The following is a 16,227-nucleotide window of genomic DNA, read 5'->3' as shown; positions in this document are numbered from 1 at the left end:
AAAAAGGATGTAAAATTGTTGGAGTGTCCAGAGGATGATGAAGATGGTGAAGGGCCTAGAGGGGAAGACGTATGGGGAGTGGCTGAGGGCACTGGGACTGTTCAGCCTGGAGAAGAGGAGGCTGAGGGGAGACCTCATTGCGGTCTACAGCTTCCTCATGAGGGGGAGCGGAGGAGAAGGCACCGATCCATTCTCCTTGGTCACCATGATAGGACATGAGGGAATGGTGTCAGGCTGAGGCAGGGGAGGTTTGGGCTGGCCATCAGGAAGAGGTTCCTCACTGAGAGGGGGGTCATGGACTGAAACAAGCTCCCCAGGGAAGCAGTCACAGCACCGAGCCTGTCGGAATTTAAGAAGTGTTTGGACTGTGCGCTTAGTCATGTGGTCTAAAATTTTGGGTAGACCTGTGTGGAGCCAGGAGTTGGACTCGATGACCCTTGTGGGTCCCTTCCAACCCGGGATATTCTATGGGGCTGTGACTCTGTGACTGTGGGGTCGGGGGGAGCAGATGCTATGGGGTCGAGGGGAGTGATTCTTTACTGGGGAGTCACAGGGAGGGATCCTTTATTGTGGGGCCAGCAGGAGGGACCCGTTATTGTGGGGTCACAGGGAGGGACCCCTCGTTGTGGGGCTGAGGGGACGGCTCCGTCTCGAGGCCGCCCTTCTGAGGGGGACCCCGCGGGCCCTCAGCGGCCACCGCCCCCTCAGGCCGCCGCCAGGGGGCGCTGCGCCCGCGCCCCCCCACACCGCCCCCCCATTGGCCAGCGCCCGCCTGATGGGCAGCGCGTCCCGCCTTCCTATTGGCGCAAAGCGCGCCGCGGCCCCGCCCCCTCGGCAGCGCGGGGGGAAGACTTCCTCTCCTCTCCCCGCCGCGCCGCGCGGGGGGGGCGGGCTTCCGGCCTCGGCGCCGCAGCCCATTGGGCGGCGGGCCACGAAGGCCCCGCCCCTCAGGGGTGATTGGCAGGGGCGGGGGCGCGGCGGCGGCAGAGGCGGCGGCGGCGGCGGGGGATGGACCTGTTCGGGGACCTGCCCGAGCCCGGCGGGGCCGCGGGGGGTGAGGGGCGGGGGGGACACCGGGGAGGGACCGGGGGGTGAGGGGGGGACCCGGGGGGCACCGGGGGGGGCGCCGGGGCCCGGCTGAGGCCGCCCCGTGAGGCGGTGCCGAGCCCCGGCGGTGCCTTGCAGGGAAGGAGGCCCCGGGCGGGCCGCGGCTCTTCGACGACCTCCCGCCGGCCGGCAGCGCGGGGGCAGGTAGGGCCCTGCCGGGAGCACCCCCACCCCAAAATAGGCCCCGTGCCCCCCCCTCCCCGTGGGCTGAGCCCCGTCCCGTGTCGCCCCGCAGGCACCGGGGGCTCGCTGCTCTTCGACGACCTCCCGCCGGCCGGCAGCGGTGACCCAGGTAAGCGGCAGCGGCCCCGGCCTGCAGCTGGGATGCTCGGGGCCCAGCGTGTGGTGCTGGCAGCGCTGGCTGCAGGCCCCTTTGTTGCTTTTCCTCCCCGAGCACAAAGTGCCGCCGCCTTCCTCCGTGAGCTCCTGCAGAGCCGGGCCTCGGGCAGGGGAGGCGTGCTGCTGGGAGAAGAGCAGATAAAGCAAGAGCCGTACGGGAACGGGTCCCCAGAGGGAAAAGGGTTCTGGTGCCCTGGGAACCCTCTGACAGGTGGTAGCTTTGATTTGTAACCTGTCTCCTGAAAGCCCTAACAAGTACATCGCGCACCTTCAGAGTAACGAAACGCGTTCCCTTGCGTTGCTGTGGCTACGATTCATAGAAACAAACAGTAATAATTAAAAGCAAGCAACGCTCTGAGCTGGAACGCCAACTTCCTGAGCAATTAACTGCAGTAAAGGCTCGGTGGGGAGAACCAACAGCCCGCCAGCCAGACAGGGCTGTACTGTACCTGGGGGAGGGCGGCACGATGAGGAGAGCCCAGCTCAGTGTGTGCCAGGTTAGGTGCAGCCATGCGCTGCCTGGCGTGTGCCCACTTCTGTGGTCGGTTGGTCAAAATGGTTGTAACTCTGCTCACATCATGCTGTGTGAGAAGCGAGTCCGTGCTCCTGAGGGGAGTGCTGCAGTGCAGAAGGATGTGCTGAATCCGGGAGGTCTTCAGCTCCCTGTGCTTTTCTTCTCTTTCAGCCTCCAGCGCTGCCGAGCAGGTCTCAGCAGGGAGCCAGCTGAAAGGGGAGAAGAGGAAGGCCTCGGAGGAGGAAGAGAAGAATGGCAGGGAAGAACTTGTGGAAAAGAAAGTTTGTAAAGGTTTTCAGACAGTTTGAAAACAAATGTACTCGATTTGTACTTGTGTCGTTGGGCTGAGTAAGTCCAGACCGAAGTTGAGCTTTGGCTCTTCAGTCTGCTTGCGCTTGCAGCCTCTCGTGGCGGGGAGCAGGCTGCTGCCGGGGGAGCCCCTCAAGCTCCTTGGCATGCTGCCTCCCTCGCCTGGGCCTCCCCTCCAGTCCTGATGGGTGGCAGAAGCTGGGCAGCCAGCGTGCCTCAGCATCCCCGGGAGAATGGCCTGTGCGGCCAGCAGGGGGACTGGGTACGAAGTGTCTGGAAGGCTGGAGCCACAGCAGCTGCTTTTCCCAGATCCCCAGATCTCTCCCCTGAGTGGCTGCTAAGAAAGCCAGAGAGAGAGACTTGCCTTGGCATCTAATGCATTTGACCTCAGTGCAGGTGCCCATGTGTTCCGTTCAGCTTTGGGGAAAAAGATGCGCTCAGTGAAAGGGAAATGACACATTTTGGAAACAGCAGACTTTGCATTCCTTCCCTACCCCCCCTCTTTAAAGCTGTGCTTTGTTTCACCTGCGGTTTCAGTGCTGCCGCGTGCTCCCCTCTGCTATGAGCACCCTCTGATGCCCAGCAGTGCTTGGTACAGCTGCCCCCTAAAACAGGGGCAAGCTGCTCAGCTTGGGAGCACTTAAACTCCTGTTACAAAACCCACCCTGTTCAGCAGGAGGTGCCAGCTGTACTGCTGCAGGGCTCACGGCTCTGGGGATGTTTCTGAGAGCTGAAAAGCGATCGCTGGGCTGTTGGTTTGAGCCGAGGCGCTGAGGGAGTTTGATCAGTCTGTGTCTGCTTCGTCCCTCTGCAGGCTCAGTGGGCATCCTTGGGCTGAAGGGTTACGTGGCGGAGAGGAAAGGTGAAAGGGAGGACATGCAGGACGCCCACGTCATCCTGAACGATATCACGGAGGAGTGTCAGCCGCTGCCCTCCCAGATGTAAGTGAGCTCTGCCCGCCAAGGCTAGGGGACGGAGCTGCAGGGGGTGAAGGAGCTGCAGCTCGCCTCTTTTGTGTGGAGCAGCTGGTGCTCTGGTACCTCTTGGTTCTGTTATTGGGAGAGCGGGGTCAGATCGTTAGCTGTGTTCCTGGGGGAGTCGGGACTAGATGGTGTATAAATACCTCTGAGGGATGCTCAGGGAACGGTCACTGACTTTATAGGACCTCTGGATACCGAGCTTCTGTTACCCAAATGAGGTGTGGATGTTTCAGGGCCCTCAGTTTAATTGTAGGCACAGCAGTTGCTGCCTTGGGGGGTTTTAAAGCGTGTAAAAACCCCAACTGTGGCCATGGAGAACGCTTGAAGAGGACGAAACAGATGTTCTCTCATCTGAGAAGTTAAAATCTCTTAGTGAATTAAATATCAGCATCAGTTCAGTCCCACCTTCTGGCTGAGAGCCCTTCTCAGCCCATTTCTGCTGCCTCTTGCTCCCTCACAGCACGCGTGTCTCGTACTTTGCTGTCTTTGATGGCCACGGGGGAGTCCGAGCCTCCAAATTCGCGGCACAGAACCTGCACCTCAACCTCATCAAGAAGTTCCCAAAAGGTGAGAGGGCTGGGACACGGGCTGGGGGACAACAGGCACCTTCTGTGCTGTGAAACCGTGGCTGCTGCTTAAGCTAATGGGTTTGTTGGGGTATAGCTCTGCAGTTTCCATTCCTCATTCCAAGCTGACTTGCGTGCACAGAGACTGGGCTGTCTCCTGGGGAGGAGGGCTGGAAGCCTTTTTGGCACGAGGGTGCGAGCAGCCGAAGTGAACCACTCTGCAAGCACAAGATGTGCAGTTGCCAGGCTTGGCAGAGCTGCTTTGTGAGAAAAGGAAGAGTAAAAATACCCGCCCGGGGGAGAGGGGCGCGCCATAAATTCTCCATACGTGTTCCCAGTCAGACTTCTTGTAGCGTGCCGTGTGCTCCAGCTGCTCTGCGCTCATCTGTGCACTGCATTGCCAAATTGCCTGCTGGGTGAGGGGAGAGGTGGGTCGGGTGTGTGTTAGCAGGGCTTCAGTTGCTGTTTTCCCTCTCTGGCAGGTGAGGTGGTCAGCGTGGAGAAGACGGTGAAGAGATGCCTTCTGGACACCTTCAAACATACAGACGAAGAGTTTCTCAAGCAGGCATCCAGCCAGTAAGTGCGAATGCTTCCCGTGCGTTTCTGTTCCTTAGCTTGTGGCTCGCAGGCCACAGCTCTGAGCGGGTCAGAGGAAGCCTCGAGTCATGGCTCTGCTTTGGGGAAGCGCCGTGAAGCTCTGAGCGCCTGCTTGAGCTACATCATGGCACACGCTGGGCTTCCCCTGCAGCAAGAGGTCCGTGGGACCCCTTAGGCTAAAATACACCTTAATGGCAAAGGAACCAAACCGTGACCCAAGAGCCCACCTCTGTCCATACCAGAGCATCCTGTTTGCCTTCTTTTTAAAGACAGCGTGTTGCTGAAGTGACGCGTCCTGTCCTGCATGAGCTGGGCTCTGTATTGACAGCATGAAAGGGGATTTGTAGAGCAGAACGTTAAAGGAAGGCGCACACAGCAGCTTGCAGAGGCACTTTTCCTGTTAGTGTGTGCTCACCAGGCTGGAATCTGCTTGTTTTTAATGCCCTGTGTTGAAAGATTTATTTCTCTCAACTCAAGATTTTTTTTTTTTTTTTCCCCACCTCTTTTTGAGAACAGATGATGTGATAAGGAAACGTCCCTCATCTTAAACTTGTTTCTAACTATTTCTGAAACAAAGCTGAAAAGTGCAGGCTGGCATTTATCCCATAAAAAGTGTTTGCTATCTCCCAGCTGGGTTTTGAGTGTAACCCCCCTTTCCTTCTCTGTCTCTGCTGGACTGACACGTTAGCCATGGTTTATGACTAAGGAAGACACAGATTGTGCTTGAAATAAAATCACTTTGTCACCAGTCCTTTAAACTTTTCATTTGTTTCATACTGGCACCTCTAACGCATCTGGAAAGATTGTTGGTGCATCTCATTCTGATTCAATTTTCAATAAATCAGAAATGGGCTCTGTTTCTTAAGCCTAATTGGATTTTTTAAAAAGAAGTTTGGCCAGGCAGAAGGAAAAAGCTTCTTTGAGTCTGTTACAACGGGGTCACTTCCCAAAGCAGCCTATTTGGTCAGGCACAGGACAAAGCTGCTGCAAAGGATTTCTGTGTGGCAACAGCTGTATTGCTGAATTCATACAACTCATGTCATCTGCACCTTCCACGTTAGGAGAAACTGGACAAAATATGTCTAGGAATCTCTCATTCTCAGATTCTCAGAGCTAGTTGCAATACAGAACGGTGCCTTAGCTGGGTGTCATTACGGGAAGGACAGGTGTGGCAGCTGTAATCTAAGAAACACTTCTCAGCTTACCTGCAGCTCTAGAGACGCGAGCTTAACTACAGCAAACAGAACATGGGGAGTGCGACAGTGACCGATGGCACCTCTGGGGAGAGGGATGGATTGAGCGGGGAGGGCGCTGTGTGAAAAGGGAGGGGAACAAAGGCAGAAAGGAAGGCAACTTGGCTTTTTGCTGCGAAGAAGGAGCTTTCTCAGGAGGCGATGGGGATTCCCACCTGCTCACAGTGCTGCAGCTTCTGGGCTCATGTCGGTGCTGAGCCTGCTGCAGCCAAAGATGAGCTTTGCTGGCAGCTGAGCACGAGGAAGGTGTGGGGATGTGTTCAGAAGGTGGTGGTCTGCGTAGCTCCTCTGTCCCTAGCCAGCCTGCTCTTCACCACCCGTGGCTTCCTGAGCTGCTGGTTGCTGTGTGTCCCCTCACAACACTTCTCCTTTGGTCCCCAGGAGTATTTTGTCACCAAATTCTCAAAAGCTGTTTTCCCCCTTGGTAATCTTGTTGCTCCCTTCAGGAAGCCAGCGTGGAAGGATGGCTCCACAGCGACCTGTGTCCTAGCTGTCGACAACATCCTCTACATCGCCAACCTGGGGGACAGCCGGGTAAGCGGAACGGAGAAGCCCACTGCTGGTGTCTCAGGTCCTCTGCAAGCCTCGCTAGCTCTGCAGGGCGATGTCTGTTACCTTCCCTATTGTTGGCGGGCAGGTGATACAGGGGAAACACTGCAATCCTAACACACTCCGTGCAGGAGAGATGACAGCTGCCTTTCAGTGTTAAAGCTGTCTTTCATTTTGGATGCACAGAGAGCCTGACCGTACAGCTCTCTGCCCAGAAGCTCTTCCTGCGGTTCTGTTGTTGTTTACTCACGCGGGTCTTCTGTCAGCACAGGCGATCCTGTGTCGGTACAATGAAGAGAGTCAGAAGCACACGGCCTTGAGCCTCAGCAAGGAGCACAACCCCACCCAGTACGAGGAGCGCATGCGGATACAGAAAGCTGGGGGAAACGTCAGGTGAGTGCCCAAAGGTGATGAGCGAGCAAATCCAAACCCTGGTCCGACTCCAGGCCTGAGAGCAGAGCTGCTGGGTCTCCGCAGGGCTGCCTGCTAGTGACAGCCCGGAGGGGCTAGCGGCCACACTGAGGCTGTGCGGAGCAGAAGGGAAATCTTGGAGCTGTGATGGGATTGTCATAACGCAGCTGTGCACACAGGGGTGTGTGGCTGGTGCTAAGCACAGCAGCGGTGTTTGGCGTGCTGATGATGTTCTCTCCTTTTGGAGGCTGCGTCTTGATCTAATGACACCTGTGCTAGACTGGGTGCAGGTGAGGTGTCTCAGGGCCTGTTCAGCACCCGCAGAGGCAGGTGAGCTCCGTCCTGTCTCACTGCAGCGTCTGAAGGGCCTCGTTCCTGTTGTCTCTGGAGAGCGCGTGCTGCTGCTCCTGCTTAGCACTGATCCCTCTCTGCAGGCAGGCAGGAGCTGGGCCAGCCTGTTAGCTCTCCTCAGCATGAGAGGAACAGCTCCCCGGCTGCCTGGGAGTCTCTCCACTGGTAGATTTAAAATCTTTATAAAATCATTGTGGTGCAGTATTTTGGATGTAAGAGATCCGTAGCAAAGCGCGTGAGCATCGGATCTCTTCTGTGACTCTGGCTTTTATGCGGGGCAGGGCTGGCTGGACTACAGCCACGTCTTTCTAGAGTGCACAGAAATAATCTTCCTGGGGGAGAAGGTGTTCAATCATCGGAAGGTGGAGTGTGGGAAGCTGCTTCTGTGGGGGCAGCACTCTGTTAACTGGAGAGGTTTAACACTCAAAGCTGCTTCCTGAGCTTTGTAATGTGAATTTCACAGGACTGGCTGCTGTGATGAGTTTTTTTTAATGAAGACCAAGGAGCAGCTGCTGTAGTTCTTGCTCCTTTGAAGTGCCAGCAGCTGAACCAGCCTACAGGGGCTGGGGTCCTGACAGGCAGAACACAGGGGCCCTGTCAGGCAGATGCCTATATTTGGGGGGGGAACTGATGTTCTGTTTCCTTGTGCAGGGATGGCAGAGTCCTGGGAGTGCTGGAGGTTTCCCGCTCCATCGGGGATGGCCAGTACAAGCGCTGTGGTGTTATCTCCGTGCCAGACATCAAACGCTGCCAGCTCATGCACAATGACAGGTAGGCCGTGCCCGCACGGGGGGGTTGCTGTGCCCTGGCTCTGCTCAGCAGAGACCCGAGCTGCACGCCCTGCACTTGGCTGCCGGGGCTGAGGCACTCTGGGCTCAGAATCGGGGCTCGCAGCGGTGCTAACACACACAAGCCTCAGCCTGCCTCTGTGCCCTGAATAACCTCACACACCAGTGTCCAGGCAGCTGCTTGAAGCTGGAATCCTCGGATCTCTGTGCTTGGACCCTGGATCCAACCCTTGGATCTTGGATGTGTTTCTAGCAGCTGTGGTGCCCACACAAACCGTTATATTTAGCTCTGAGTTTTGAAGCTTTGAGATGCTTTTTCCAACAAACGGTTGGCGGTGATAAATCACATTTGGGTCAGTGCAACCCTGAATGCTCTCAGGTGACCAGGTAACCCCGTGGGATCAGAGGTCTGTATTGAGAGATCCACTGAAACATTTCTAAGGACATTTTGAACGTCAGACTCTGAAAATGCCTTCAGAGGCTCATGCTGCTCTTGGGGCTGGCTGTAGGTTTCCTCATCTGGTGGCTCCAGCTGGAGCTCCTGGTGAACGCAGATCCCTGTGCAGGCAGGGAGCACACAGCGAGACGTTTCCCTCACCCTGCATGGGGGGCTGGAGGCAGCTCTCCACCTCTGGGGCTTTGGCAGGACTTTGCTGTCACAGTTACACCTCTTACCTGAACTAAGCTGCTCCTTTTTTGTAGCCTTTCTAATTAAATTGTTGCTTGCCACAGAAGCACATTTTTTTTTTAAAGGGACACACTTAGAGGAACACAGCCAGTTGAATATTTTATTTCCACGCACTAGCTGCCTAGAAGGGAAAATCTGTGAATGAAAGGGACTCAGAGCTGTACCTAGAAAAGTGGTGGAGCTTTCCAGCAGGTCGCAGAGACACAGTATGTGGCCTTGCTGAACTGCGCGGTGTCCGTATGTCCTGCAGGGTGTGCTGATCTAGGTCTGACATGGCTTTTCTAACTCTTAGCATGTACTTTGAACTGCCTCAGCTCCGTGAATGGTAAGTGCCAGACCACCAGGGGACGCGTGGTGCCTCTGATGAGCTTTATGGCGTTGTCCCTTTGGACTGAAGCATGGCTGCTCATAAAATTGCATGGAGGGAGTTTGCTTTAGCTGGGGAGTCGAAGCGTCAGCCTCTAACCCGACTTTATTTGAAACCTGTCTTTATTTGATTTCCAGGTTCATCCTGATAGCATGTGATGGCCTCTTTAAAGTCTTTACGCCAGAAGAAGCTGTGAACTTCATCGTATCCTGCCTGGAGGTGAGGGGAAGGCAGCTGGGGGGCTGGGTTACTCACGCAATCCTTTGTCAGCGCAGGAGGCATGAAATAGTATGTGACTCGCTCCCTCCAGGCTAATGAGCTGAACAAAGAGCGAGCGGTGCAGAAATACACTTCTGCCAGGGGCTGCTCCCTGTACCAGGGGTTGTCCTCCTTTGTTTTGCCTTTCTGTGCTCAGAAATAACCACGTGCTGGGGCGAAACACTTGCTGGGAGCAGGCGGCATTGTCTCTTCTTTGTCCCAACAGGATAAGAACATCCAGGCGAGAGAAGGGAAGCTGGAAGCAGATGCCAGATACGAGGCTGCCTGTAACAGACTGGCCAACAAGGCGGTGCAGCGGGGGTCGGCAGACAACGTTACGGTCATGGTGGTCCGGATAGAGCACTGAACGAGGAGGGGCAGCAGCAGGGCCCCAGCTTGTGGCAGATGTCAAGATGGGAGAAGCTGGCGCGGGTGCGTGCGTGGCTGGGGGAGGGAGGCTCCTGCTGGGTGCTCCTCGGTGTAAATAAAGTGTTTTGTTTTGTTTTTTTTTCTATTAGTTTTAGTTCACTTGGCTAGCAGTGTTTTCTGAGTGGCTGCTGTAGTGGATCGAGCTGTGAGGGAATCTTGTGTCCTGTCACCCCTCTTCCCCCAGCTGTCCTGACAAACCAAATAAATCTGAGTGGCGGAGGTGCTGGCGGGAGGAGGCATCTTTGTGCACGGTCAGCCCCCCATTCAAATGGAGCAGGTTTGTTGCTTCCTTGAGCTTCGTGTGAGGCCCAGGGAGAGTTCTGAGTGTTCAGGGCCTGGGGGGGGATCTGGTCAGATTGCCCAGCTGCCTGTTGGTGACCAGGTGGTGGCTGTGTTCCCTCACTGGCCTTGAGCACCTCTAGGGATGGGGCATCCACATCTTTGCTGGGCAGCCTGTGCCAGGACCTCACCACCCTTTGAGTGAAGGCTTTCCTCATAATATCTAAGCGAAATCTACCTATTAGCTTGAGGACGCTCCCCTCCCTGACACTGTCCCTCCCCAGCTTTCCTGCAGCCCCCTTTAGGCACAGGAAGGCCGCTATAAGGTCTCCCCGGGGCCTTCTCTGAGCAGAACAACCCCCCTTCCCTCAGCCTGTCCTCATGGCAGAGGTGCTCGAGCCCCTTGCTCACCCTCATGGCCCTGTTGTGGGCTCAGCAATGCTTCCACAGCTTGTGCTGGAGCCCCAGCTCGCCTCTCCCAGCTTATTCTGCTCCCAGCCCTGTTTGCCTGCTCCCACACGAGGCTGCACTGCTGTGAACGCAGTGGGAATTGCCCAGCTTAGCAGTATGCTGACGCTCCTGCAAGCTGAATTTGGAGAGAACATGTGGTTTTATTCAGCCCATGGCCAAAGAAAACCTGATAACAGGTCTTGGGAGGAGAACTTGCCCTCCTCTCCTGCCTTTTAGAGTGAGTGCCGACAGCACGCCTGCAGGGAGGCACGCAGCACTTGGCGACTCGGTGTCGTGGTACTGCCAGTAACTATTTCTGTGGAATGGATTGTAGCAGCTTCAGCGTGGCAGGGCTTGGGAGGACGCACGGGGGGGCAGGCAGCAGCTTGCCTGCAGTTCTCGGCAGGGTGGGGTCTGCAGGGGGCTTCCTGCGAATAACTCAGCCCTGCCACAGGGCTGGGCACCATCAAGGGATTGGGATGAGGGCTGGGACCACCCCGCTTTGTGGGCAGGGGGCCTGTGCAGAAGCCTTCTATGCTCTCCTTGGTGCTGAGCAAGCTCCCAGCCCTGCACTTAGCCCCCCCCCAGTAGCTCTGGCTTCAGCAGCAGTTTTGTGCCACTGGGGAGGATGCTTGGGATGCCCCGGGAGAAGCAGGGGTCCCCGACACGCAGAGCTCCTCGTCGTGCAAGTTTAATGGGTCACAAAGCAACAACCACAACACGGAACAGCTTCATGGGCAAACAACCCTGGCAGCCCGGGAGCGTGCTGCTGGCCTCCAGGGAGGTGCTGCTTCATGCTGGGAACAGGGCAACAAGCGCCGGAGCTGGGAAGGAGCCGCCAAAATGCAGCTTCCACGGGTAGGCATTGGGACGGAAAGATGCGCCCCAATCCCCCCTTGTCTTCTGGAAATCAAAGCCATGGGGAAAGGGGGAGCACCGGGAAGCAGCGGTGTGCTGGGTGAGCACATCTCCCTCCAAAGACCGCAAAAAGCGTGGGGATTTCAGAGGGCAGAGAGGCAGTCCTTAAAAAACAAACTTAAAAAAAAAAAATCACCGGCTAAAGTGTGGTGGGAAGGAGAAGCCTTTTACCCTGTGGTGGCTGCGTGTTCCCACCTCCTCTCCCCAGGGAGGGCCAGGTCAGGAGCTGGAGCTGTCAGCTCTCGGGGTGACCGTGCTGCCGGGGCCACGAGCCTGAGTGGCTCCCTCTAGGCTGTGGCTGAGCCCGCAGGCACTGCTGCGGGTGCTCCTACCACCCATGGTCACCCTGGAAAGCCTCAGTCCACTTGGAGGTGTCCATGAAGATGGAGGAGGAGCTGTGGAAGAGCCAGAGGCAGGGCAGCGAGCCTTCCCGCGTCCAGCGGTCCTTGGCGCAGTCGTACACCTCCATCTCCACCCGGTAGTCCCCGTCCATGCCCTTCCAGTGGCCACCAGTGACGAAGAGCCGGTCGCCCAGCGGCACCATCCCGCCGTTCTCATGCAGCGTGTGCAGGAGCTGCACCTGCAACAGGAGCATGGGCAGGTTTGGGGTCGGTGAGCTTCGGGGTCCTGCCGGGTCCACAGCTCACTCGTGGCCCTGCCTAATTTTTGGCAGCGTCCCCACATCATGCTCATGCAGAAGCAAGGGTTGGGATCCCATGGGATGGGAGATGTGGGGGTAGAGGCAGGACAGTGCTGGGCTGTGCATGCAGCAGCCCCACACACCCCATGGGAGGGTGGCGCTGGAAAAATAAGGACGAACTGCCTAAAATCAGAACGCGGTGTGAAGGCCATGCCCCTGGAGCACCCGGTCAGTACCTTCTGCCAGATGTTTGCCTCCGGGTCATAGACGTGGACCTTCTTGGTGTTGTCCCCGATGAGGTAGATGAGCCCATGCAGGGTGGCACAGCGCGGGGCCGAGAGGTACTTGGGGATGAAGGGGGACGTGATCACGCTCCACAGATCTGCAAGGAGCAGCCGGCAGCATGCTGGGCGAGTGTACCGCAGGCTGGGCTGCTGCTGTACCTCCACCCCCCCAAAAAAAAACACCCCCAGCCCCACGGCTCTTTACAGGGGAGTTGGAAAGGGCACGGAGCAGCCAGGCAGGCTGGCACCACGTGCTCCCCATCTGATCCGAGGCTCCCGTGCCTTTGGGGCAGGCGCTCACCTCGCACGGGGTTGTAGCACTGCAGGGTGAGCGCGTTGTACTTGACGGCGCAGGAGCCCACGAGGTAGAGCTTGCCCAGGCAGCCGGTGGCGGCGAAGTTGCTGACGTACTTGAGGGCCGGGCTGATGGCGCACCAGCTCTGGTTGTAGGGGTCGTAGCGCTCCACCTCCACCACCTCCACCGTGGTCCCTGCAGGGTGATGGGACACTGCAGCCCCCCGGGACCATGCCACCAGCCCGCCCGCCCGCCCCCCGGCAGCACCTTACCCCCAATGACGTAGATCTCGCCGTTGAGGACGGCGCTGGTGTGGTTCGTCCGGGCTCGCAGCATGGAGGCGATGGGTGTCCAGGCTCCGTCCTTGGGGCAGAAGCGCCAGGCCTGGGTTGTCGACCACGTGTCATTCTGGGACCCCCGGGAGCCACCTGGAGCAGGGCAGGGACGTGGTTCAGGCTGGGCACCCACCAAGAACAGCCACCCCAGCACATCCCTCGCCCAAAAGAGCGAGGAGAAGGCTTTGCTTGGTAGAAGGGGGTGGCCCAAGGCCCGTGCCTGCATCACAGCCCCATGGCTGGTCCCTGCAGAGATGCTGGACCCCCCCCACCTCACCTACCTGTGACATAGACGTCGTTGTTCAGCGCCACCATGGAGAAGCCCCACTTGTTGTAGTCAGGGAAGTCGGGCAGAGCGATCCATTGCCCTGAAACCCAGCAGAGCCCTGCTGTGAGCCCTGCTCACAGGCTGGGGATGTCCCCCCCGGTCCCTCGGGGATGGGGGCAGCATCTCAGGGGTCACACCTTTCAACTCGCTCTATTTCATGCTTTCTCCCCAAAACATCCCCGTGTTGATGGATGGTTTGGGAGTGGGAATTTCCCCCCCTGCTGCTTCTCTCCATCTCAGCCCAGTAGGAAGGAGCCAAACCCTCCACCCCAGTCTGTCCCACAACAGGGCCGGGGGGCAGCTTTGGGACACAACGGGGGCAACGAACACGCCAGGGATGTGCATTCACCCCGCGCATTCCTGCCACAGGCACTTACGGCTTTTAGGGTTGTAGAAGGCAAAGTTCCTGGGGGCAGCTGGCATTTCCAGCCCCCCTTCCTCATCCTCACTCTCCTCCAGCACCCGGCCGCCCACCACCACCAGCACCTCCTCCAGCTTCTGTGGTGGGCTCAGCTTCTGCGGGGCGGTGGAGACCTCACCACTGCTGACTGCGGCACGGGACCGGGCCACGAGGGCCTTGCTGGCGGCTGAATCACGGACGAGGGGCTCGGCAGCGAGCAGGTTCTGGAGGTACTGGTCCGGCAGCGAGACCAGGTGGGCCAGCTCCAGCAGCTCGGGCAGGAACTGGGCTCGGGGCCCCGGGTCATGGCGCACCCAGCGCAGCACGGCCTCGGCCACGCTCTGCTCCTCCTGCACCTGCAGCTGCTCGTTGGAGAGGTAGACGGCCAACCTCTCCTTGGAGAGCTGGAGGAACTCCTCCTGCTGAGACACGGCCTCAAAGTTCTCCTGCAAGAAAGACCAGGCCTTGGAGGACACCTCGGGGCAGCCGTGGCTCTCTCCGAACTCGCAGATACCTAGGCAGTTCGTGGCGTCCATCTGCTGCCGCAGGTAGCGGCTGCAGGCCTTCTGGATGGCGGGGAAGTGCAGCTGGCTGGACGTCCTCATCAGCCCCTCCACGTTGCCCTGGTTGATGGTGACCTTCCCCGTGTAGGCGAAGTCCAGCAGCGTCTCCAGGGCAGCCGGGTCCACCTCCTTCAGCTCCACGCGGGCCGCGATGCTCTCGGCGAAGTCCCCGGAGAACATGGCGTGGAAGTAGTGGCTGCAGAGGGCCAGGACGCCGCGGTGGCAGGGGAACTCCCTTCCCCCGGCCAGCAGCAGCACATCCGACAGCTTGGGGTGGGTGCGCAGCCGCTGCAGCCCCTCCAGCACACCCTGGGCGTGTGACGGCAGGCAGAAGTCGAAGTCATCCACGTTCCTCACCATGGTGCTGGGCTCGGCCACCGGGGCGGCCGCGGGTCCCAGCTGGAGGAAGGAGCCCGGGCTGAGCGTGGCGAGGGCGTTCCTGCCAGGAGAAGGCGATGACTGGTGCCTCCTTCCTGGCACAACCGCGCCTTCTTCGCGGCGCCCGTGTGATTTACAGGCGTCAGCTGGGGCAGGAGAAGGGATTTCAGGAGCCCTGTGCTCCCCCCTCTGCTCGCAGCTCCCCGGCGGCTGCGTTCTCCCCACCCCGTGTCAGTGTCATGGGGCTGAGCTGCCCGGCTGGGGCTGCCACTATTTTTCAGGGAGGGTAGGGAGAGCTGGGGGGGGTGGTTTGGGGGCTGGGGTCACCTTGCTTCAGCTCAGGGCATGGGGCATTCCCCTCGGGACCCTCTGCGATGCACCCTACAGTGCCTGGGGGGCACATGGTGACAAAACCCCCTTTCCAGTGTGGCTCAGCCCAAGCATCCAGCCCAGCCAGCAAGGCTTCGGTGCCCCTGGGCTTGGCCCCCTCCCCACCCACAGCCCCTCACACCCCCCCCCGGGTGGCGTTCAGCCTCTATCAGGGCTCAGCCCCACAGCTGCCCTGCTCCTACCTGGGTTTGCCCCGCTGGGAGCGCGCGGTGTCCCATCCAGCTGCCCTCGCGGGGAGGGAAGTGGCCGGGTTTTGGGAGGGACACCCAGGGTGGTGGCGGGGGCTGAGCTGGGGGGGGGTATTTTTAGCTGGCGTGGGGACATTGCTCTTCCCCAGCCAGCTGCTCTTAAAGGCACCGTCAGGGCAGAGCCGCCCAGCCTGCTCGCCCCACAGCCTTGCGGCAGCACCCGAGGGTACGTGCGGGGAACACGTCCCTCCCCGGGTGAGCAGGACCACTGCGTGTGCGTAACGAGGGACAGGACACCCCCCAAACCCATTAGTCATCCCAACCTGCTGCCTTTCTCCCTCCCGGCTGGGGCTGGCTGTTAAATATAGGCTGTTATCTCACCCCGGAGGGCCGCACGCGCCCTGTCCCCCCCCCCCGCGGGCGGCAGCTGATAAATCCCAGTGGCCGCCTGCCTGGCACCGAGGCCGCGGGGTGCCCCACGGGGTCTTGCCAGCACTGGAGCACTCAGGCTGGGGACAAAGGCTTTCTTCATCACCCCAAAACTTCTCGAGCTCCTTGGGAAAGCCCTCCCGTCCACAGCACTTGTCTCAAGACAAAACTGAACCGCTTTTATTTAAGCCCCCACGGGACAAAAGCCCTTCACAAAGCGGGGAGGGCAGACGGGCATTGCTGGGGGGCACAGGGAGGTGGGAGGTGTCACTCCTCAAAGCTGAAGATCTCGGCCTCCTTCTCCTTCCAGAAGGCGAAGCTGCGGTCGATGCACCTGCAGATCTCCTCGCTGGTGTGGCCCATGGCAGGCCTGCGGGCGCTGGGCTGCGGGGGGCTCCCCCTGGCCATCCCCGGCAGCCAGGCTGAGCCCTTGGTGGTGCCGAAAAACCTCGCCTTGATGTCCTCGAAGCTGTCCTTCCAGCTGCGCCGGCCAGCAGCGATTTCATCGGTGACGGCGCGGTGGAAGGCACGCGCGGCCTCCCAGCCGTGCCGGCCCAGGTGGTCGAACACCTCGAAGCAGAGCAGGTGCCGGCCCCGGCGCTCCTCGGGGGCCAGGTCCTGCTCCAAGATGCGGAAGTAGCCCAGCATGAAGAGCTCGAGGGTGAGGCTGTCGTAGTCGGCCGGTGTCCCGTCAGCCCGCCGCACGAACTGCTCGGGGGACAGGGGGGCGCGGGGGCCGCCGGCGGGAGGCGGCGGTGGTGGCGGGTGGGCGGCCGCGTCCCTCCAGCTGCCCAGGAGCTGCTGGATGGCGCTCCTCTGCCGCGACAGGCGGCCCACCCTGCTC

The 16,227-nt window shown here is 59.2% G+C and overlaps 2 protein-coding genes across 2 annotated transcripts; one reads left to right on the top strand and one right to left on the bottom strand.

The window, feature by feature from the left end:
• The first annotated feature begins 979 nt into the window (after positions 1–979).
• On the top strand, positions 980–9,589 carry ILKAP (ILK associated serine/threonine phosphatase). The gene is made up of 12 exons (XM_084292088.1): positions 980–1,054; positions 1,186–1,251; positions 1,343–1,399; positions 2,132–2,251; positions 3,084–3,210; positions 3,710–3,816; positions 4,298–4,391; positions 6,112–6,199; positions 6,486–6,607; positions 7,628–7,747; positions 8,957–9,038; positions 9,304–9,589. The coding sequence occupies exons 1-12, from the start codon at positions 1,009–1,011 to the stop codon at positions 9,442–9,444; spliced, it is 1,170 nt and encodes a 389-aa protein (XP_084148214.1). The 5' UTR covers positions 980–1,008; the 3' UTR covers positions 9,445–9,589.
• Positions 9,590–10,910: 1,321 nt separating this feature from the next.
• KLHL30 (kelch like family member 30) lies at positions 10,911–15,002 on the bottom strand. Its single transcript, XM_084292087.1, has 7 exons — positions 14,949–15,002; positions 13,413–14,522; positions 12,989–13,075; positions 12,645–12,800; positions 12,379–12,567; positions 12,030–12,175; positions 10,911–11,733 (listed from the first exon to the last, which is right to left on the bottom strand). The coding sequence occupies exons 2-7, from the start codon at positions 14,356–14,358 to the stop codon at positions 11,482–11,484; spliced, it is 1,776 nt and encodes a 591-aa protein (XP_084148213.1). The 5' UTR covers positions 14,359–14,522; positions 14,949–15,002; the 3' UTR covers positions 10,911–11,481.
• Between the last annotated feature and the right edge of the window lie 1,225 nt (positions 15,003–16,227).

Source organism: Netta rufina (assembly GCF_964035555.1).
Source record: "Netta rufina genome assembly, chromosome: 9".
NCBI lineage: Eukaryota > Metazoa > Chordata > Aves > Anseriformes > Anatidae > Netta > Netta rufina.
Note: the sequence above shows the minus strand (reverse complement) of the source record. Positions and strands in the feature narration are given on the sequence as shown.